The sequence below is a fragment of the Peromyscus eremicus genome, chromosome 5 (genome assembly GCF_949786415.1).
Source record: "Peromyscus eremicus chromosome 5, PerEre_H2_v1, whole genome shotgun sequence".
Classification (NCBI taxonomy): domain Eukaryota; kingdom Metazoa; phylum Chordata; class Mammalia; order Rodentia; family Cricetidae; genus Peromyscus; species Peromyscus eremicus.
The window spans coordinates 85,465,492-85,488,154 of NC_081420.1; the positions used below are offsets into that span (position 1 = coordinate 85,465,492).

General features: G+C 54.4%; 1 protein-coding gene across 2 annotated transcripts in view; it reads left to right on the plus strand.

Moving 5' to 3' along the window:
* The window catches only part of Piezo1 (piezo type mechanosensitive ion channel component 1), a 68,424-nt gene that overhangs the window by 24,801 nt on the left and 20,960 nt on the right, over positions 1-22,663 (plus strand). For both annotated transcript variants that reach the window (XM_059263875.1, XM_059263876.1), the window contains exons 2-12: positions 9,607-9,702; positions 15,852-15,974; positions 16,905-16,944; positions 17,064-17,211; positions 19,978-20,143; positions 20,260-20,473; positions 20,562-20,733; positions 20,854-20,943; positions 21,022-21,109; positions 22,028-22,128; positions 22,391-22,648. In XM_059263875.1, the coding sequence (XP_059119858.1) occupies positions 9,607-9,702; positions 15,852-15,974; positions 16,905-16,944; positions 17,064-17,211; positions 19,978-20,143; positions 20,260-20,473; positions 20,562-20,733; positions 20,854-20,943; positions 21,022-21,109; positions 22,028-22,128; positions 22,391-22,648 (1,496 nt within the window). The remainder of the gene's footprint in view (positions 1-9,606; positions 9,703-15,851; positions 15,975-16,904; positions 16,945-17,063; positions 17,212-19,977; positions 20,144-20,259; positions 20,474-20,561; positions 20,734-20,853; positions 20,944-21,021; positions 21,110-22,027; positions 22,129-22,390; positions 22,649-22,663) is intronic.

A 22,663-nucleotide genomic window follows, 5' to 3' on the forward strand; every position in this document is an offset into this window, starting at 1 on the left:
AACAGTTTGTAGGCAGCTCTGAAATATCCAAGGGCCTGAGGTCCCTGCTGGTGTGGGTGGGGTGGGCTTTGGGTGTAGAAGGTAGAGCCCGGGTCCCCGTGGCCTTCTTATGGGGCGCTGACATGACTGCCAGGCTGTGTCTGCCTGGGGCTGGAGAGGTGACAGGTGAGGAATGAGGACGACTTCAAATGACCAGAGGAAGTTGCAGAGTAGGCCTGACCCTCCTTCCTGCTAGCTCCACCTGGGCCCGATCTCAAGGGGCTAGGACATCTGGCCATTCTGCACATACTAACCCAGATATGAGCCTTAATCCCAAGCTTTAGGGACATATCCGGGCAGTTGGCTTCCTCATGTGCCCTCAGCTGACTGAACTAACCCTCCTCTTCCAGGAAGGGAGATTGACCAGAACCCTCTGGGCCTGGTTTGGCTTAAGTTTTTGTCCTCTGCCTCCCTGGGGGTGGCAGGTGTGGCCGCTGGGCTCCACTGACACCATAGTCTGAGTTGCTCCAGCAAAGAGCAGAGCTGACCTAGCTGCCTCCGGAATCCTCTGCCACGTCCTCTCCATTCCTCTTCCTCCTCTGCCTGGCCCCACCCACTGGCAGAAGCCTCACACAGACGTGTTTATGGTTGCAGCCCAGCCAAATAAGGCACACAGGCAACCGGGAATTCCAGCGGTTGCGGGGAGCAGCCAGGGTGTGGATCAGGACCCCTAGTCCTGTAGCTGTACTGCTCAGCAGCACTTATCTGGTCCTCCCTTGCACCCCATGTGCAACTGGCATAGCGGAAGGCAGGATCTAGCAGGGTGCTCACCTAGATCTGGAGATCTGGGTTCTTGTGTGTTCTATTTACTCAATATGTATTTCATGTACTGGGCGGTTGAGCCTGGAGCTTCACACATGCTAGACGAGTACCGGACCACTGACACCCTGGGCCACGTCTCCAGTCGGGTCTTGTATAACCCAAGCTGGTCTTCAATTCCCTGGCTAGCTAAGGATGACCTCACCCGATCCTCCTGCCTTGACTTCCCAGGTGCTAAGGTTATGGGCACACACACCTGGTCTCTAGCCCTTTTTTATTTTGAGGCAGAGTCTTGCTGGGTGTCCCAGGCTAGACTGGAACTTGTGAGCCTCCTGCCTGAGTACCCTGTGTAGCTGGGATCTCAGGCCTGAGCCACCAGGCCCAACTAGGAAGGACGCCAGTCTGGTAGCCACTGTGTGCTCTGGGAGGAAGACAGTTTGTGGCCTTCCCTGCCCTATCCACCTCTATGAAGGACAGACAGGGCCAGACGGCTCAGCCTGACCACAAAACTGTTTTCCCAGTCAGTTCATGTGGGAACCACTCTAGTAATCTGTGGCAACATTCTTTTCCTGAGAAAAGGAGATGTCAGATTCCAACTTTTAAAAAAATTATACTTATTTTTATTTTGTCGTGTGTATGTATAGGTGTGTGGTATGGGTGTGTCACAGCATGGTTGTGGAGGTCCGAGGACAGATTCTGGTAGTTAGTTCTCTCACTGTGTGCGACCCGAGGATCAAACTCAGGTCATCAGGCCTGGCCTTTACCCACTGAACCATTTTACCAGCCCCCTTCTGCAGAGGTCGTGGGGACCCTCTGAGCTTTCCTGTCTACTTACAAAGATCAGATACATGGGCAGTTTCTTGTTTACATTTATTTATTTATTTTCAATTCAAATTTTTGTTTTAAGTGTATGGATGTGTTGCCTGCATATATATCTCTGCACCATATACATTCCTGGTGCCTGCAGGGGCCAGAAGAGGGCATCAGACCTCTGGAACTGAAGTTACAGATGGTCGTGAGCCACCATGTGGGTGCTGGGGACTGAACCTGGGTCCTCTGGAAGAGCAGCCAATGCTGATCCATTTCTCCAGCCCTCTGGTTTACTTTTAGCTTTCACATAAAGGATTCAATGGATGAACTTGGCTCACCCTGTCTGTATCGTTTGCTCAGAAGTGTGTGCCACCTCTCAGGTGCTGTGCCTAGCACAGTATGCCTGCAGGAGTCCCCCAGGTAGGGGCAGGTGGGACTTTTGAAGAGCGACTGAGCAGTGTGAGATAGGTTGGGCTTATCTGTGGCTGTCAAACAGTTGTGAGGAGTCCACGTGCCCTGTGGCGTCAGTTTTGCAGGGCGTGTCCCGTTTGTGGGGGGCCCTGCTGCTCTATGCCCCACGGTCTGGGATGCTGGTGGACACGAAGGCTGTTGCTGGAGTTTTTGCTCTGGTTGCCGGGCTTGTCACCTCTTGCAGGTCCACAGCTGTGTTTCTCCTAGAGTGGTGACAGTGAGCTGTTTGTTTTCAAAATGCTGTTTCCTGGCAGAGGCTAGAGGAGAAACAGTTGTATATGAGCTTCTATAGGCCAGTGTGATGGACACCAGCCTCAGTGAGCTGCGTGATAGACAACAGGAAGACAAAGGAGAGGCCAGGGCACTGCCCCAGCCAAGGTTGGGCTACAGACAGCACATTGGCTTGTAGAAGAGCAACAGAAAGCCCACAAGGTTTGGTGGTCACATGGGGGCCTACAGTAAGGATCTTAAATGCCGGGCAGGAAATCAGGCCTGCACCTGTCCTGGAGCTGTGAGCACCATCGTCCCTTACTGACAATAGGAGGAAAAGCCAGAGCAGCCCCTGCCTGGGGAAGCAGCCTGGTTGTGGGCATGAGGCCAAGGGACGGAGGGGACGTATTTCTATCCCGACCCTGCCCTATCCCACCTGGCTGGTTAGGGAAGTGGAGATGGTTGAGCTAGCTGAGCAGGCCCTCCCTGAGGCGTCTTCTGGGGTGGGCTGGAGTCTGTGACACTGACATGGACTGCTCCGGAGTAGACGTCCTGGGCTCCCCCCTAAGCTCCCTGTTCCTACCCCCTCAGGCCTCCCAGCCCCAGGGGTGCGCACAGCCAGGTTCAAAGCCCAGCTATTTTTTGGCACCATGCCTTTGGCAGTTTTTACAGAAGAGGAAAAAGGAAGGGCTGGGTCCCAGTTGGGTGTTGTAGTCCTGCTCTCCATACCTCTTCCTATCACCTTGTTCTGACCTCCTGCCTCCCTGATGTGTCCAGCGTGTACTGTATTCTCACCTCCACACTGAAGGGCCCAGCAAGCCTCACCCAATGGCAGGTTACAGTGACCAGAGCCCTCTCTAGTGGCCATTCTCAGAAGCCATTTAGACACAGTCCCACTCACCCCAAAGACACACTGTGGGCTCCTGGGCTGTTGTGGTTCCTCGTCTCGTGTGTGCTTTCCTCCTGTCCCAGGACTCTGCTTGGCCTCTGTGGGTCTGAACTGAAAATCCTGGTCTTTCCTTAGTCCTGAAAGATCCTTTGCCTGTCTCAGTTCTTCTTCCTTCTTACAAGTACACACAAACCACACTAGGGACAGGGACTCACCCCAGCCACTGGTGACTAGGCTCTTTGTGGTACACTGTGTGGGCAGATGCCCAGTGCTTGAGGGCAGGACTGCACTCAGAGGTCCTAATGATCTATCAGCTGCTCAGCTCCAATGGTGGTCAGTGCTGGCCACTGATGTGTCCGGACACTGATCAGATGGACTTTGGAGCATGGAGATTGCTTCCTCTGATCCCTGTCTCTGATCCTTGAAAACCCCAGCTTTTGGGGATAGTCCCTGGACTATGCCAGGTGCTTGGCTGAGTGTGGCATTGTACAGGCCTTTGTGCAATGCCGTGGGATGGGGCAGATGCTCTCCCTCCAAGAAGTAGTATTCTGAGGGCATAGGTCACTCTTGGGCCCCAAACACACCTTGCAGAGGCTCTCTCAGCCTGGCAGCTATATGGCTCTCTAGACAGCATGCTCATCTATGGGACCCGAGTTTTCCTAGAAGAGGCTCCATTCAGCCCTGGACAAGGCTGTTACATAGCTAGACTGCTGTCCTTAGGGACTCCAGACCCCGTAGGGCTGGCTGACTCCAGACCCTGATCTGCCTTACAGTTCCTTGCCAACCTAGACACCACTCCCTCCAGGGCTGAGACTGTGGCTGCCCCAGTGTCCCAGACAGGCCCTGCCTTGCCCTGCCCTGGAAATGGGTTGCAGTTCTTTAGGTTAGCCTGGTCCCTTCTGCCAGGGCCTTTGCCCAGCTCCCATAGGCACTTTCTTTTGGCCTGGAGGTACTCTCCTCCCATGTACCTTCTGCTTTGTTCTCAGAGGCAGGTAGCCTAGAGGCTGGGAGGGTAGGCCATCTGTACCTCGTTCCCTCTCTTCTGCAGGTGAGGTGGGGGATTATATGAGGCACTCAACCCTGTGTCCCTGCTGGGCCGCGGTGTTAAGGCTGAAGTGTCTTCCACACCCAACCTTCCCTTGAGGATTCCATACTGTTTTCACACAAGAAGCTTGTCTCTGCCTGGGCCAGTTAGCTTCCTACGTCAGTGCAGACTAGGATACCTCGTGTGAGCCTTCACTATATTCTGCCCCTGCTGCTACAGCCCAGCCCCCTAAGGGACCCGTTTGTCTCAACCACACTGGCTGCTGCCTCTCCGCACCCTTTCTGCTGTCTGTCTAGCACTGGCTGTAGCAGAGGAAGCTCCCAGCAGTTCGGCCTCATGGTTCAGGCTGCATTCCATTTCCGGAGCCATTTACAAATGAGTCTGGCATTTGCCTTGGGGTCACCATGAGACTTCTTTGAGCAGAGGCATGTGAGATGTCCATGCATGATGGTTCTCTGTGCTGTCCTGCTTGGCCCACGCTGCACTGCAGAGGAGACTGAGAACTGAGTGGGGAGCAGCTTGCCCAAAGAGCCTGCATGGAGTGGTGAATCCAGGAGGCCCAATGGATTCTCATCTCTTACCTAGAACTTGGGCCAGGCTGAGGGATGTTGTTAGGAACCACATAGTCACAGGATCTTGAGTAGCTGAGGTCCCCTTCACAGCCCTGTCTGCAGGCCTGTCTTCCGGCACACAGTGGGAGGAGAGGTAGTAATCAGCCTTCTGTGTGGAACACTCTAGGAGTCGTGTGTGGTCCTGTTACCCCCTAACCCTCCCTTCCTGACTCAGTTCCCACTAAGAGCAAAGGTCAGCTTTGCTCTGGGTCACTCAGAGGCCAGGGGGACCATCCTGCGGACTTAATACCCCCAGCCATTGGTTGAGGACCCCAGAGTGGATGCTAGCAAGGGTCTTCAGCTTTGTGCTGTAGGGTGAGAGTCTGTAAAGGGTTAAGCATGTGCTGGCCTGTAAGGGGCCCTTCCTGCCTCTGTCTGTCCTATTGTTGCTGGCTCAGGAAAGGCCTGTTTCCTGTGAAATCACAGGCTTTGCTCAGCAGCTCCACCAGAGCAGGCTTAGGCTCTATACCCTTTTAGGAATGTCTTTGTCCCCCGTGACCCCTCCCGCAATGGAGCTGCAGCTAACCTTCAAGTGAAAAAGCAAGGCTGGCCCCTCCAGGCCGCCTGTAACAGTGCCTCACCTCTGGCCTTGGCACAGTTAAAGTCATGGCTATGACAGTCCCAACAGTGTGCTTCAGCCAATAACCCCACCAGGACAGGGGAGCACCTGGGAACACGGGTACCCTGTCACAGCCTGGCTATGGTAGTATTCTCTCCTCCCTTCCCAGAAGCCAGGGCTTCGTCTGAATGCACCACTCTGCCTTCGCTCCATGCTGGCCCAGGGGTCACTCTCCTGGCGGGCTTCTTGCCGCATACAGCTCTTGAGGCATGGTAATCTGTGAGGAACGATGGCTGGAAATCAGCTCACAAAGCCCCTTTCCTTGCTCCGTCCATAGCAGGCCCTACAGCCGCAGGCCCAACCTTCCCTGTTGACATCTTCCAGAGATGGCTACCTGTCTGCTCAGAGCAGCCTCCCCACAGGGCTGGTGGCAGGAGATAGAATCAGGAAGACTAGCCAGACCCAGGCAGCTGAGTCTCACAGTCTGTCACAGCAGGGTGGCTGCTGTCAGGGTACGGGCGGCCACCTTCCGAAACACCCTGGCACCCAAGACACTGGAATCTCATGTTTTGCCCCCTACCCTTCTGAGCCTGTTTGCTCGTGTGTTGGAGTAGAAGGTGAGTCTCCAGAGGTAGCCTTTATTTAAATGTGCAGTGATGGGCCAGCTCTGCACTGGAGGGAAGGGAGGAAAAGAGAGGAGAAAGGTAAGAACTCAGGGCTTGTACCTCTCCCAAGCTCACCTGTGTGGCTGAGGCAGGGAATAGGGCCCTCAGGGCAGGGCATTACCCTCCGCCTGGTATCTGGTGCCTCACCTCGAATTTCCTACCTTTGGCACATATAGTTATTTATTTAGGGTTCTCTTGGCCCCACCTGGGGTTGGGGAGTGGTGGGGAGGCCAGACCTCAAGTTCATTGGCTGGCCCATCTCACACTTCCTTATTGCCAGTAGACTAGGCATGGACCTGTTCCTACCCTTTGCCATCTTGGATCTCTGCCTTCTGGAATCCTTCACAGATTTTGAACACTATTCATTTACTCGGGTAAAACATGCATCCATGAAGTTTACTGTCTTAACTTATTTTTGAGTGTATAGTGCAGTGGCATTAGGCACATCTTCACATGATGCTGCCACTACTGGCCATCAAACTTTATAGCAGTTGAACTCTAACCCTCCCCATTACCACCACCACTACACACAGAGAGCCTCAGGGTTTGTGTTTTAAGCTTGACAAGCAGGCTGTCGGGTAAAGCAGCTGTTCCTGCTCCCCAGGGCCTGTGCTTCTGCTTCCAGGAGCCTTCCTGGTACTCACACCATGTTGGCTGCTCTTCATGGGCTCTGCTTGTGGAAGCCAGAAGCCAAAGCCAGGTGTCTTCCTCATCCGTGTTCCACCTTATTTATTTTTGGAGTTCATCAGTTGGCTAGACTGGCCAGCAAGCTTTGGAGATCGACCTATCGCTGTTTCCCACAACCTCCCCAGCACTGAAGTTATAGGTCTATACCACCACACAGCTTTTTATGCCTCTGTCTATCGATCTATCTTGTATAATCTAAGTGTGTCTGTGTATCTGTAAGTTTATGTGTGTGTGAACACGGTGCGTGCATGTCACAGCATGCACATGGATGTCAAAAGGCAACCTTGCATGTTGATCTTCATCTCCTACCTTGTCTGAGACATGGTTTCTCTGTTATTCACTGCTGCTTTTGCCCAGGCTAGCTGGCTTGACAGCCTCTGGTGATTCTCCTTTCTCTGCTGCCCATCTCCTGGTACAGGTGCACCGGGACCACAGGTGCACCAGGACCACAGGTGCACCGGGACCACAGGTGCACCAGGACCACAGGTGCACCGGGACCACAGGTGCACCAGGACCACAGGTGCACCGGGATCACAGGTGCACCGGGACTACAGGTGCACTGGGATCACAGGCTCTGCTGGAAGGACGTGGCAGGGACCCAGAGTGTGCAGTGCATTAAAAAATAAGCTGAGCCAGGTCACCTCCTCAGGGAATGGAGAACAGAGTGACATTGCCCACTTTGGGTCGGTGACTCTATGAAAGACACTCCTCTGTAATCACATCTGAATTCAGCCTGCACCCTTCCCAAAGCGGGCCCCCCCCCCCCCGGTCTTCCTCTAGGATCACAGTGGGACTGCAGGTGTATGTAGTAATGCATCTGGCTTTTACACAGCTCCTGGCAATCCAAACTCAGGTCATCAGGCTTGTGTGGCAAGCCACTGAGACATGTCCCTAGCCTGGCTTTTCATCTCTTTATGTGGGTTCTGGTGATCTGAACTGAGGTCCTCATGCTTATGTGGCAAGCACTTTACTGACTGATTCTTCTCCCCAGCTCCCTGTCATGGGTTTTTGATCACCACCCCTCATGTACTTGGACTGGCTCAATGCTGACATTCTTGGTATATCAGACAAACCAATGTCCTCAGACACAGGACCTGTAACATTAGTGTCTGGAGAAAGTTCTCAGGGACCTGTGGATGAATGGACGAGTGGGCAGGCGGCTGGATAAGATAGGTGGACAGATGGAGAAGAAGCCATCCCGGCTGGTGTGAGGGGAGAGTGCTGCCTTCTTAAGATGGGCGGGACTGCCCTGATGCGGCTGAAATGCAGAGGGATTTTGGAAAGCTTTGCCATAAATGCACTTCCCTCCTGCCTCTTGGGCCAGGAAGATTGATTTTTTTTTAAATGTGTTATTGTTGAAAACTTCAGATTTAAGAGAGCTAAGCTGCGCATGGTTGCTAATATATATATAGTGGAGAAAGACCGCACCCTGACTCCAGGGAGGCCCTTCGGAGCCAAGAGAAGTGCTGCCCATTGCCAAAACCCTCAGCCTCCTTGAAGCAGCAGGTGCCCCTGGAAGTTTGGATACATCCTATGTCCACTGTGGTCCTGGAGGAAGACTGGGGGGCTTTGGGAAGGGTGCAGCCTGAATTCAGATGTGCTTACAGAGGAGTGTCCTTCATGGAGTCACCGACCCAAAGTGAGCAATGTCACTCTGTTCTCCATTCCCTGAGGAGGTGACCTGGCTCAGCTTATTTTTTAATGCACTGCACACTCTGGGTCCCTGCCACATCCTTCCAGCAGAGCCTGTTTCTGTGGCCAATTTCTGTCTCCAAGTTCAGGTCCACCCTGGCTGTCCAGAGCTGTTGTTAGGCTCATGGTTCTCACACTTGGGGAGTGTGAGTATGGAGGATACCCCCAGGAGACCACTCAGTGGGATAGTGAAGTAGGGTTGATGATGCTGGGCAGTCCAGTGCTAGGATTGTGTTGTCCAGGAGGGGATCAAGGTTCATGATGCACCCTGGCTCCTAGCTCATGTTCTGCTATCCCTACCCATCTAGGGCAGTCAGTTTCTATAGGTTGAAATTGCCTGAGTTGTAGAAGGGGCAAGGAGATGGCTTAGAGTTGTGTGTGGCTGGGGTCTGGCAGAATGTAGAATCTCTTTGGTTTGGCTCATTATGTACTCCCAAGGACAGGTAGAATGGCCTAGTACCTCTGGGGCTGAGAACTGCATAGGGTCCTAGAACCTTGTCTCCTGGAAAACCCCATGTTTCTGGGAAGAAAATTACTCATTTGGTAAGTGGCCAGCCACGTTTCTGCTTTCTACCTCAGGTTCTTTGGCTTCCCTGGCGGACTTCACCAGGACAGTGTAGGGCAGCATGGGTGTTAGGGAAGTTACCAGAGGGAAGCTGTGCTGTGTGTTGGCATGGGTAGGGATGCAGTTGCCAGCAGAGTGCTGGGAAGCTAGGTTAAGTATTGCTCAACTAGTTCCATCCCTGAGACCCAGGAGGGGTGCCAGAAGTCTCTGTGTCCCAGTAACTTCCCACATGTTGGTTTGTGGGCCCAGACATCAGTTGAGCTGCCTGCCAATCAATAGACAAAACTTTAAAAAGAAGGAAAAGCAAGTTAAGAAGGAGCATACACCAGAGTTCCGTGTGTGTAGGAGTGTGTTGAGTGGTCGGAACCTTGTGTGTGTACATGTCTGAATACATGTATTGTGTTGGGAGAATCGTGTGGTATCATGGAACCTGTGTGCCTGGTGACAGGAACATGGATTTTCTGTCTTTGGTGCACAAGCCTTGTGTATGCAGGCTTACAGGGGTGAGAAAGGGGCGCTGGGGCAGCACTGCCCATCCCCGCCCCTCAGGGTGAGGGGTGCCCGTATTGCTGCCGTACGTACTAACCGTTTGTTTCTCCTCTAGCCTCCCTGCTGCGCTTCAATGCCCTCTCACTGGTCTATTTGCTGTTTCTGCTGCTGCTGCCCTGGCTTCCAGGCCCCTCAAGACACAGCATACCAGGTAAGGGGCAGGGGCAGGGGCGGGGGTGGGGGCGGAGCCCAGCTCCTTGGGGGACTCTGACCACAGGGTAAGGGGCTGGGTGTTTGGACAGACTTGACTCCATTTTAGCAGCCTGGTAACTACTGAGCAGACCGAGAGTTACTTCTTCTTCACTGCAGACTCGTAGCCAGTTTAGGTTTTTTTGTTTTGTTTTGTTTTGTTTTCCTGCTGATGGCTTGTCACAGAGGAGGGGAGGCAGCGGCGGGGTGGGGCGGGTGGGCTCTATCATTCTTGAAGGTGACGGGAAGGGTTGTATGTGGATCCCCATCAGAAGGCAGAGGGAATTAGTGGGTCCTGGTGTCCCATTTAGGTAAAAGGTTTAGGGATCTGCACTGGGGTCCATACCATCTTCTAGCTAAGCTCCCAGGACTGACTACATTGCTTCTTCTGTCTGGGGAGGTTCTGGCCAGCTTGACTCTATCACCCTGTAAAGGCAGGCCCTAACTTACACCACCTTGCTATGTAAGGAATTGGACGGCTGTGGACTCCATCAGGGTCTGAGCTGGGCAGGGATATGTTTCACTGTTTTGTGCCTTCCAAACAATAGACAGTATGCAGGCCAGCCCCAGAGTCCTGTCCATGGAGGGATTGGACAATGGCATCACAGCAAATTAGGGAGAGGCTGCTGCTATGCCTCAAGTTCCCACATAGGGTGAGGTGGGAAGGGGAGGGCCACTGTGTCCTGGAGAGAAGACCACAGGCCAGGCAGGTCTCAGAGTGGCAGGACCTCCTGAGACCCTTCATACTAGCTCTGGTCACCTATGCTCTTGGCGTACAGAGTCTGTTTTGTGGTATTCAGTAGCAGTAAGTGCTCAGTGACCCTTCCCCAAGTTGATCTGCATTCCTGAAGTAGAGAAGGCCCTCTGTTGTCTCCTGGGCTTGAGTGGAGAGGTCAGAGCTGCAGTTTCTGGCAGTGACCTGGGGAGAGCTAGCATCAGAGTGAGTGACCCTGCTCCCAGGAGACACAGCAAGTGTAGTAGCCAGTGTCTGTGGGTCAGCAAGGATCAGAGCTGGCTGTGTCTGCCTGGGGCCCAGGAAAGGCATTTACATCCTCAGCACTGCCCTCAGAGGTGCTGGACTCAGTGTGCCTAGCTGTGTGGGCCCCCAGTGAGAGTGAGCTTACAGTGGTTTCTGGAACAAGTCACCCTGCTGAGAGCCATACCCACTGGCTGGAAGTCAGACCGAGTAGCTTCTGGGGCTGCAGTCAGGATGTGAGCCCAGCTGTGCCTTTTTAGAGGGCTCCAGGGATCAGCTTCCTGTCTCTTCTTGTTTTGGGGCATCTTTGGCTCATGACACAGTCTACCTCAAAGCCACCATGGCCAACTGAATCATTTCCATGTCCCGTGGCCCTGCAGCCCTCTTCACTCCTAATGCTCTGTGATGACAGTCACTGATGGTCCAAGACAGTCTCCTCTTGTTGAGTTAGCTGTGACATCAGCCCCACCTCTGCCTTGGTCCCTTTTGCCGTGTGAGTCACATGTGCATGGGGGCAGAGACTGGGCAGGGATGCCTTTGGGTCCATCATTCTGCCAATGAGGGCATCGCAGGGAGGGCAACTCCTGCCCAGCTCAGTGTGCTTTGGAACCAGAAGGGGTCGTAGAGCATGGGTAGGATTTGGGCATTCGGGGACAGGTATTTCGCGAGTTCAGCCTGAGCAGTGCGTTGACAACCACTGGGGCCTTGGGCCAGATCCCTCCAAGACACACAGCCTAAGTGCTGGGCCCTTTCTCCTCTGTTGAGCCTCTGGTGAAGGTCTAGCTTCCATACTCTGCTCACCACAGAACCCAGCTCCTCTGTCCCCAGGTCCTTTCTGGAAACCACTTGTCTTGATACTGTTTCATGCCCTGTGAGCAGCTGGAAACACTCCTGATCAACCGTGGGAGGTACAGACTCCCAGCCAGGCAGGAGGGATCACGCGGGAGACTTGGAAGGCAGGGTGGGAAGTCTTTCCCACTCGACCCTCCATCCGTCTGTCTGTCCAGCCTCAGAGGCCCTTCAGGGACATGCTGCTGCCTAGTTTTTCCGGGTGTGAGAGGAAAATGTGAAGCCCGACGGTGCAGAATGGAGCGCCCTGTGTGCGTTTATGATTTGTGCAGCTGCTGCCCTGGCACTGGCCCCTGGAAGGTCTGACACTGCTGGGCCCTGTTTCCCACGTAGGCGGCTGCCTGAGCTGGGCTGCACAGAGAGGAGATGCTGGATCGGCTTAGGGCTGGGTGTCCCAGGCAGGACAGGACAGAGTTGGGATGCATCAGAACCCAGGCTGTGTGGGATCTGTTCTCAGACACCTGCTTGTAATTAGAGCGAGGAAGCCCACTGCCTGCCTTGGCAGAGTTCACCTCCCAGGCTGCCCTTGATCTCTGACCCCCGATTCCTTACTCTTCCCAAGGGGGCCTGCTCAAGTCTTAACCTCACCGGTCTCTTGGTAACCCTCCCCCCCATCCCCTGCAACACACACCCTGTGTAGATTCCATCCCCTGCTTTGGATGCACTGTCTCGCTGCTCAGCCCTGGGAAGCTACAAAGCCCTCTCACTCCGCTGAGCCCTGCCCTGCAGGTACCTCTGTGGCTCTTAGCTGTTAGGTACCGTGTGAATTTCCTAGGCCTATGACTGGGAGAGGGATAGTGGGGTGACATACAGTTGATCGGTAGGTAACCACATGACACTGGGATCCCAGGCCTGTGAGCAGACTGCCTTGCCCTCCCAGGACAGAAACCTGCACCCTGAGACTGGGGCTTAGGTTTGCTGGGTCACAACTGGCTTCTTGGTCTCTGGATTTATCCATGTTTTGCTCCAGAGCAGATGAGAGAGGCCTTCCCCAGCTTCTTCCCCTTGCTGGGTGATCCTCAGCTCAGACTTGTGGTGTGATCCCTACCCTATCCTGTCTTCATCCCATTTCAGTGTGTGAAGTCAGATGTACCAAAGACATTCTTTCCCTCCCGAGGACCCTAGGCAGCCCACCCTGGCCCAGCTCACATTAGAAGGGTAGTATTTGCCAACAGCTCATGAGATACTGTGGAGTGGGGCCTCTGCCTAGGGGTGGGAAGTGCTGGAGTCTATTCTGAGTGAGGTCTAGTGGGGGCTGCGGTCATTGGGGGCAGGGCATGAAAGGCTCCAGAAGGTGGGAAGGAGGCAAGAATATGGGGAAGCACCTCTGAGCCTCTACTGACTGATCAGTGGATGTAGGAGTTCCAGCAGGGTCAAGGCCATAGGTCAGGTGCCTGGTCTGCTGTCCTCCCTGCTGTTAGAATACCTCTCCCCCAGCTCACTTCCTGTTTTTTTCTAGGAAGCGCACATAATAGTCCATCTCTCTCTGCTGGTGGATATGCGCTGCTGTGCTGAGCCCCTTCCTTGCCTGAATGGTACAGGGGTATTACCTCCCTAGTATGGGATGACAGTCCCTTCCTTGACGATGGGCTTCTTCCATCTAGCCAATGGGTCAGGGCCCAGTGTGTGGTAGGAAAGAAAGGTGACCAGGAACAAAGGTGGCTGTCATCCTGGGCCTTGGATGAGCTTGGCTAAGTCCAATGCACTCTCTTCCCCAGGACAGGGGAGCGGCTGGGGGCAGTCAGGCTGGTAGAGGAGGCCCTGCCTGAAAAGGAGTCAGATGTGATGTGATAGGAAACTCAGGGCTTTGAGACTCTGGGCCCATGGAGGCACGTGGGTCTGTGAAGGACCCAGTGTGGACCTGGGTGCTGACAGTGAGTGGGAGGAGTGGCTAAGCCTGGGAGCTCACCTGTCTCTTGGAACCTACACTACTCTCCTGTCAGATGGGCAGGGTTTACTGCTACCTCACGGTTGTGGCCAGGACCGAGCAAGGGCTGCCTCTCAGGTGAGAGTGGAGATTCCCCAGGCTCAGCAGGACTCTGCCCAGCTGGTTGGTGGTGGTGGTGGAGAGCTCTTTCCAGAGTTACCCATCCAGCCACCTCCAGGAGTCAGGGTTATTCTAGAGGTCAGGGTTTATCCTGCAGAGGCTGCCACACTGAGCCACCTCTTCCTCTCCTGGTGCTGGGCCCCACATGCAGTTAGACATCCTCACTCCACTTCCAGCCCCTACTGTGACCACTGCCTCTGTAAGGTCTGGCCCAGGAGGACTCTCCCAGAGACCCACTGCCCTCTAACTGCCACGGGGCTTCTTCCATTACTGAGATCACCTACCACCCTCTACCACATGCCTTCTCCCCTCATATGCCATCTCAGTGGGTGCCACTTCTGATCCCCCCCCCACCCCACTCATATCTATCCTGACGAGCCCTTATGTGGCAACATGGTGGAACCCCTGCAGTTGTTCTCATGTAGCTTCCAAGAAGGACCGTGCCCTGTAGGACAGATCTTCCACAGTGCATGCTGTACTATTCATAGCTGAGCTGGGACAGCTCCTACCTCTGCACATGGCGCCTGTCCTTCCTAGCACTCAGGACCTACCATAGGTTCCTTAGGACCCTCTTTTCTGGTTCTTCTGGCAGAAACCAGCCACACCTTTGCCTCTCAATGTTACTGGAGCAGTATGTGGGCCTGATCCTCCCAGCCCTGATGTCAGGGCTGCTCTTGGTGTTGGTCTTGTCCTGTGGTCAGGTTTGTCTCTTCTGTCCTCCGATGCCCTCCCAGAGGTTGGGCACTGGAGAGTACTTGGGCCACAGCTGGAGTACCACCCTGCTCTCTGGTGCCCAAGGCTTAGCCCAGGGAGTCAGTGAGAGAGGGGCACCTGGCCATATGCACAATGTGGCTGAGTCCCAGAACCTTCTGGGTGGGAACTACAGGGAAGAAAAAAAAGGAGTGGGTGTCACCCATGAGGCTATCCCAGCAGGGACCAAGGTCAGTTCTAAGTCTATTCCACACACTTGGACTGTGCCCAGGAAACTGCACAGGACAGACATACTGGCAGTGGTAGCCATGGTGAGAAAGGACAGGTGTGATGCTGCTGGGCCTGCCTTCATGGGAGACTCATGGGAGACGTGGCTCTGAGGCTTTCCATGCTGATGGCCTCAGTAGCCTTGTGTCCTGGTGTGACAGGACTGCTGGAGTGGATTGACTGCCAGCAGGTGAAGAGCTAGAAGCTGGCCCCAGTCTCTGTCCACATGTGAGTTGCCCACCCACTCTCAGAGGACAGAGGCAAGGACCAGGGCCCTATGTCCTCCCTGACCAGCTATGGTCACTTAGCCTGGTCTGCAGCCAAGGGCCTCCCTGCTGGCTGGGCTGGCTAGGGTGGCTAGAGGCAGAACAGGGCTGCAGAACGTCCTTAGTGTACGTGTATAGCCTGACAAACACAATATGTCCCCATGTGTCAGGGTCCCATGGTTTGATGGCTGACTGCTAGCCTATTTCTTTCTCATGAAGGAATCAGTGAAATAAGATCTCTGAGGGCAGGTATTCACTCAGTGTGGCCTGAGGCTGGGGCTTGCAGCTGGGGCCTGCGTCCTGTTTGTCATGACTTTGTATGACTGTGGAAGCTTCTGCTCTACAACACCCCAGACGGAGGCAGCTGGAGACCCACTTCTTTGGGGACATCTGGCCCCCACCACCCAGGCCCCTTCTTTGGGTATCACCTTCTTCATGCCCTTATTTCCAGCCTCCGTGCAGGGGCAAGTGGGCATGGCTGTGGTAGATAATGGCTTCCTATTCTCTGCTTGTTTCTTCCTCCTTGTTTCCAAGACCTAGCACTGACATCCCTGTGATAGCTAAATAAGAAGATTAAATCGTGTCTCTCCTGTTCAGTTGTTGGTCTTTTGAGGGGCAGGGTGCCTCTGCATTCAACAGGACAGTAGGGAGCAAAGCCAGTGTAGCAACTGTCCAGAGTTGCTCCCCAGAGACCCCTAAACAGTCTCTGCCAGTCCCTTCCCCATTCTGGGATGACATCCTCATCTATAAACCAGGGTTACAACGGTGTCCACCAACCAGGCACCAGGAGGGAACATGTACCCTCTGTGGGCTATTCTTGTCACTGGAGGCTCCCGCTGCCTCCTGGAAGGTGCCATGTGTCTTGGTTCCTTGCGGCTGGTCCCCTTGCCCAGACCCTGTGTCCATGCTGACTGTATGTCTTAGGCACACGGACAAGGAGGCTACTAGCCTAGGCAGTATCCACACTGATCCTTGCTCTGCCCACTATGCCACAGGTCACACAGGCCGCCTACTTCGTGCACTACTCTGCCTCAGCCTTCTCTTCCTGGTGGCCCACCTTGCCTTCCAGATATGCCTCTACACAATGCCTCACCTGAAACAGCTTCTGGAACAAAACTGTAAGTGACTGAGGAGCAGAGCCGGGGAGGGGCGCTTGAGGACAACAGTCCTGGGATAGAGGGGATGAGGTGCCAGCTTGGAACCTCAGGCCTCCAGCCTCATTGGGCCACCCTGCCTCACTCAGCCTTCACCTAACATGGGCAGCCCCTGGTGCCTGGTCACCATTTATGTGTGACCCAGATGGCCTAGCCTGCATATTCCTGGCAGTGATGTGGTCAGTGAGGCCAGGCCAGTCCCAGAGTGGCATCGGGTGGGAACAGCCTCAGGCTTTCTGGTGTCCCCACCTGTCATCATCTTCCTCCTGTGTCTACTTGTAGCTTAGTCATGTGGCTGTATGACACGAGGACTCCTCAGTGTCCCTGTTCACCCTCAGTGTCCCTGCCCTATACCCAGGGACAGTGTCTCCACTTCTAGTCAGGGAGGGGCTGATGCCTGCACACCAGCTTTGTGTGTAGAAGCCCTGGGTTTCAGGTCCCTACCACTCTGGAGCCCAGTCCAGCTTCACAGGCCATTTCCAGCCCTCCCCCCACGATTGAGAGTCTCTGTCCTGCCACTCACAGCCAATGGACCAACCAAGCAGCATGAGTACCTGACTGGCCTCAGTTTCTCTATCTGTAATGGTGGCATGGTGGCACACACTTTGAATCTTAGCACTTGGGAGGCAGAGGCAGGAGGATCACTGTGAGTTTGAAGCCAGCCTGGTCTACAGAGTAAGTTCTAGGATAACCAGGACTACAAGAGAGATCCTGTCTCAAAAACAAATAAACAAACAAAAGAGGTTGACATTTTCAGCATTCCTGAATCATTGATCCTCTGTTCTACGTGAGTTCCCTAGCAGCCATGCCCACGGGGCCCCTTGGCCTCCACCAGAGCAACCACTGGGCATCCTGCCTGGCCTGGAACCTCTTCCTCAACTCTTTTCTCTACAGGCAGCCTTTGTGAGGTGTCTCGACACATAGGAGTTACAAGGTAAGATCCTCATTACTTCCTCACCCCCTGCCAGCCTCCCTTTGGGGTTCTCAGTCCTAAGGATAGCCTGGGCATGTCCCCATCCCCTCGTCCCACTCTGTCCTCCCTGTCCCTCACAGGCTGGGCCTGAACGACCTAAAGAACATCCTTAACACCACCAGGCTGGTGGCGCCTGACCTGGGAGTCCTAGTGGTGTCCTCTCTTTGCCTTGGCCTCTGTTCGCGCTTCACCAGGCAGGCTCGGCAGAGCCAGCGCACCCAGGAGCTGGTAAGGGACTGCAGCAGCTGTCGTGGTGAGGGTGTTGTGCTGAAGTCCCACTCACTCTGACAGTTTTGATGAGGAAAGCATGTCCTGCCACATTCTTCCACTTTCAGTCATGTGGCTTTGTTCACGGGAGGCCTGCTCTGCAGGACCCCAGTTCTCAATCAACAGAACCCTGAAGTGGGTCTGTACTCTGGCAACTGTCACTTGTGGGCATCAGCCGAGCTGAAATATGCTGGGTAAGAACCTGGGAGGTTGCGGTTGCCTCCCTGCATGACCCGGGGCGCTCATCGAGCTTAGTTTTAGGGAGAGACAGGGGCCTGCCGCTGTTCCCCGGCACCACAGCTGGACACTCAGCACCTTTGAGCCCTGCTCAAGGTCTGCAGTCCAGCTCTCCCACACCATGCCAGTCTTAGCCTGTCCCCCCATCCCCCCAGCTGAGATAGGATTTATGGCCACCCAGGTGTCTTGGTGCAGGCACACCCTGCTCTCAGACACCAGGTCCCAGCATCCATTTATCAACACCTGACACTTGCTAGGCTTTAGAGGAAACCAGAGAGTGGAAGGGACTCCAGAAGCCTCAGGAGGTTGGGGGCTGGGTGGAGCTGTGAGGATCAGGTGGCTTGGGGGCATCTGTCCCTCTGTCACAGCTGTCCTTGTCTTCCTATGCCTAGAACTGCTCATTTATTACAGTGCTCTCAAGAGGTTCCCAGAGCCTGGAGGCCAGCCAGGGCTACACAGTGAGACCCTGTCTCAAAAATAAAATCCATAAGCTGGGCGGTGGTAGCACACACCTTTAGTCCCAGCACTTGGGAGGCAGAGGCAGGTGGATCTTTGTGAATTCAAGGCAAGCCTGATCTACAGAGTGAGTTCCAGGACAGCCAGGGCTACACAGAAAAAAAACCTGTCTCTCAAAAAACAAAAGCAAAAAAAGGGGTTCCCAGGACTAGGCCAGGTCATCATATCTTCTACCCCAGGGGCATCTCCTCTCCCCTTGACTAGCAGAGTATAGCTCTACCTTCTCCCTCAGCTCCTCCTCCTCCAGGTCCTCTTTGGCCTTACTTCCAGCTTCTAAGGGCTTGTAGAAGAGGGGAGCTCAGGGACTAGCTATTCTGTCTCCTGGCCTGACCTCCAGCCCTCCCGCCTCTAGTCGATGATAAATAGTACATCCCTGGGACCTTGATAGCTGCCTCATCTTTTCATGCCCAGGCTCCACAGCTTTCTTTGCAAGAAGAGAAGCAGACTCAGAGAGGTTGAGCAACTTTCCTCAGGCTCTCCAGCATAGAGACAGCTGGAGCATGGGAGGTGCCCATGCCATCTAGCTCCAAAGCAGCGCACTCAGCCCAAGTCCCCAATAACCCCTCAGCTGTCCCCACAGGCACAGCTGGGGACATGGGCTGCCAGCGGCTGGCTTGAGCTAGGGCTGCTGACGACAGTTTGTGTTCTTTTCCACCATACTCTGGCTTTCCCCGAGGCCTGGGATGCAGCTCCGTTCTGGGAAACCTTCCGTCAGTGCCAGGGAAAACAGATCCCGTCAGGTCTCGGTCTCCTGCCCCAGGCAGGGACTGTGTTGTTTCTTTTCAGGTAGCTGGTCACTGCTGTCATTGTGGAGGGTCAAAGAGGTCAGCAGCAGTTCAGGACATGGCACACTTTCTCTGCGGTGTGGGAAGACTAGGAACTGACTAGTTGGAGAGCTGGAGGTCCTGATGCTGCTGTGCCCCCCAGGCCCCCTACCCCCACTCCCTGGAGGCCCCATAAGATAGAAATGTAGCCCTGCTCTCCCTGACCTGTGGGATTGGGGCAGTCACCTGTCACCTCTGGGTCAAGGACTGTGGGTCTGCAGGTGCTCTAAAAACTGCAGTGTAGGGCATGTGGTATGCATGTGTACATGTTCTTTCCCTGCTTCCTAAAAGTCTCTTCCCAGGAGCCGAACAAAACTGACGTAGGGTCTGCAGGGACAGATTTGGGGTCTGGGAGGCTGTCCTGGCTTCTAGGGCATCGTGACCCAAGATGGGACAAAAAGAGATGCTTGAAGTGTTCCAGAATAGCTGGGTCATCCTGTGCCTGGCCCGCCAGGATTGTGGATGGGGCCCTAAGGGTGACACTTAGTGACAGAGCTCTAGTGAGAAGGGAGAAAGGCTTGGGCAGAGAGGAAGCTCTGCCAGGGTGTCAGGCTGTGGGCAACATCAGAGGGGCAGCAGTGGCACAGGCCTTATCTCTTACCTCAGCTAGGCAGATGAGGCTGGAGCAGCCTTGGGGTGATGATGTCATGTAGAAGTAACCAACCATCTTATTAAATAAGAAACACAGAGCCAATACAGAGATAAAAGCCAAGAGGTCAGAGCAATAGCTAAGAGCTAAAAACCTTACCCTTCACTATCGCGGTGGTCCTATCACTCCGAAAGAGACCTACTTCCTGTGTGTCTGTCTTTATAAAGACTTTCTGTTCTGCCTTCTCTCATTGGTTGTAAACCCAACCACATGACCGCCTCGTCACTGCCTGTCTGTACAGACCTCCAGGTCTTCTATGGTTGGTATTGAGATTAAAGGCGTGTGTCTCCAATGCTGGATGTATCCTTGAACACACAGAGATCTACCTAGCTCTGCCTACCAAGTTCTGGGATTAAAGGCGTGCACCACCACCGCCCAGCTTCTGCGATGGCTTGCTATTAGTTCTGAGCCCCCAGGCAACTTTATTTATTAACATACAAATAAAATCACATTTCAGTACAAATAAAATATCACCATAATGTCACTTCCCCATGACTTTAGCAGGATGATGACGACATGGATGCTGCCCCAGCGGTGGGGCTCCAGGGAGCCCCTGCCCTGGCAACCAAACACAGGCCGTGGCTGAGCTCCCGTTTCCGGGTCACAGCCCACTGGCTGCTGATGGCCTTTGGAAGGATGCTGACCATTGTGCTGCTGGCGCTGGCAGGTACTCTAGAGAGGGGATAGAGTCTTGACACTGACTGGCATGGGGAGGTGACGCAGAGCTCCCTGATGGGCCAGGCCAAGCATGACCCCGAGGGCCTGTGCTCCCCCACCCTGTAGGTATAGCCCACCCCTCGGCCTTCTCCAGTGTCTACCTGCTGGTCTTCCTGGCCATCTGCACGTGGTGGGCCTGCCACTTCCCTCTCAGTTCCTTGGGCTTCAACACACTCTGTGTCATGGTGAGCTGCTTTGGCGCCGGCCATCTCCTTTGCCTCTACTGCTACCAGACAGCTTTTGTCCAGGGTGTGCTGCCACCTGGCAGCATCTGGGCCAGGTAAGGCTTCCATAGGGGCCTTCCTACCCAGCCATGGCTCTGCTGCCCTCAAAGCTGGCAGTGAGTGACATGCCCTCTCTCTGAACAGGGTGTTCGGTCTCAAGAACTTCATAGACCTCCCTAACTGCACCAGCCCCAACGTGCTGGTGCTCAACACTAACCATTCCTGGCCCATCTACGTGAGCCCTGGTATCCTGCTGCTGCTGTACTACACAGCCACCTCTCTCCTGAAGCTCCGTAAGAGCCGTCCCTCAGACCTGGTAAGTCCCTGCCACCACCTCTGCTGGCATCTGCTACGCTGGTGAGGCGGAGGTCCTGAGGCAGATATCCTGGGGCCCTCCCAGCTCCAGGACTGGTACTCAGGGTTCTGGTCTCTACAGAGGAAGAAGGAGGCGCCTAGGGAGGATGAGGAGCATGAACTGGAATTGGACCAGCTGGAGCTAGAGCCCCAGGCTAGGGATGCCAGCCAGGTGAGCAGGTGGTCATGGGTATCCCAAAGTCATGGGGAACCTCCTGCAGCCACTAGCTCACCCACATGTCTTCTGCAGTTTGTGATACCCACGTCCACAGGACCTGACATTGACAACTGCACTGTGCACGTCCTAACCAGCCAGAGTCCTGTCCGCCAGCGTCCCGGTGAGTCAGAGGCCCGGTGGCCAGGGGGATGCCCTCCTGTGAACACTGATTAGCAGGGGCCCATTTTGCTCTGATCTCTCTGTGGGCAAGTCTAGGACTGCCCCCTGGTGGTCATAGGTCTTATACACACTCCTTGCCTTATGCCCAAACCTCACAGGGCCAGTCCTATGGCTCAGTAGCTGATCCCCAAGACCCTTTGGGTGGCCCTCCAGGGTCCCAGAGCCTCTGTTGTCCTGGGAGTATGGGCCTGGGAGTTTCACTGATTGGCATTTCTGTGGAGACTGCTAGATCTTTTTCTGGGTTCTTACTTCTTTATTTTGAACTTTAAAAAACTCTTTAATTACATTTATTTATTTATTGTGTGTAGGGGGGGAGTGTATGCATGTAGAAGTCAGAGGGCAATTTGCAGGACTTGGTTCCCTCTTTCTACTATGGGTCTTGAACTCAGGTCCTCAGGCTTGGTGGCAGGCACCTTAACCTGTTGAGCCGTCTTGCAGACCTCTGCTTCAAACTCTGGGGTTGAGATTATTTTCTGATACTGGAGATTGGCTGCAGGACCTTGTGTGCCTGGCTTTACACTGTACTACTGGGCTACATCTCCTGACCTTCACTTTTGCAACTTGTCATTGTGTGATGCATGGGAGTCACAGATCTGAAAGGGCTATCTCCTGCACCAGAGTCTTAAAAAGTGAGGCCAGTAGGGTCCGGCCAGAGACACATGACATTCCAGAAGGGTCAGATTCTTATGATGATTTTTGGCCAGTATCCACTATGACTGCCTGGTGGGCCTGACCCCCTCCCACCCATAAGGCCCAGCCAAGTGCAGGTGGCCCGCTCCATGCTTTAGGACCACACTGAGTATGGGGGAGGGAGTCCAAAGGTTTCCTATGTGGTAGCTAATCTCAGTCCCACCCCCAGCACGCTCCAGGCTGGCTGAGCTAAAAGAGATGTCACCACTACATGGCCTGGGCCGCCTCATCATGGACCAGAGCTATGTGTGTGCCCTGATTGCCATGATGGTAAGGAGCAGCCCCCAGGGCCACTGCCATTTTCTTATAGAATGCAGGGAGGTGGGATGTAGTTAATTTCAGAAACTGAAGCCCACAGTCTCGTCACTAGAAACAGTGCTGGAATTGTCCATGGAAGTCACCAATGTCCCACATATGTGTGTGCAGTGCATGTATACACAATGTTGTATGTGGATTACCTCATGGGGGCCTTACAGCTGAGGAGCTGGCAGGTGTCCCATGCAGTCCCTGCTCACTGACGCTGGCTGTCCAGGTGTGGAGCATCACATACCACAGCTGGTTGACCTTCGTGCTGCTGCTCTGGGCCTGCCTCATCTGGACCGTGCGTAGCCGCCACCAGCTGGCCATGCTCTGCTCACCCTGCATCCTGCTGTATGGGCTGACACTCTGCTGCCTGCGCTATGTGTGGGCCATGGAACTTCCCGAGCTGCCCACCACCCTGGGCCCTGTCAGCCTGCACCAGCTGGGGTTGGAGCACACACGCTACCCCTGCTTGGACCTTGGTGCCATGGTGAGTGCCATCTGC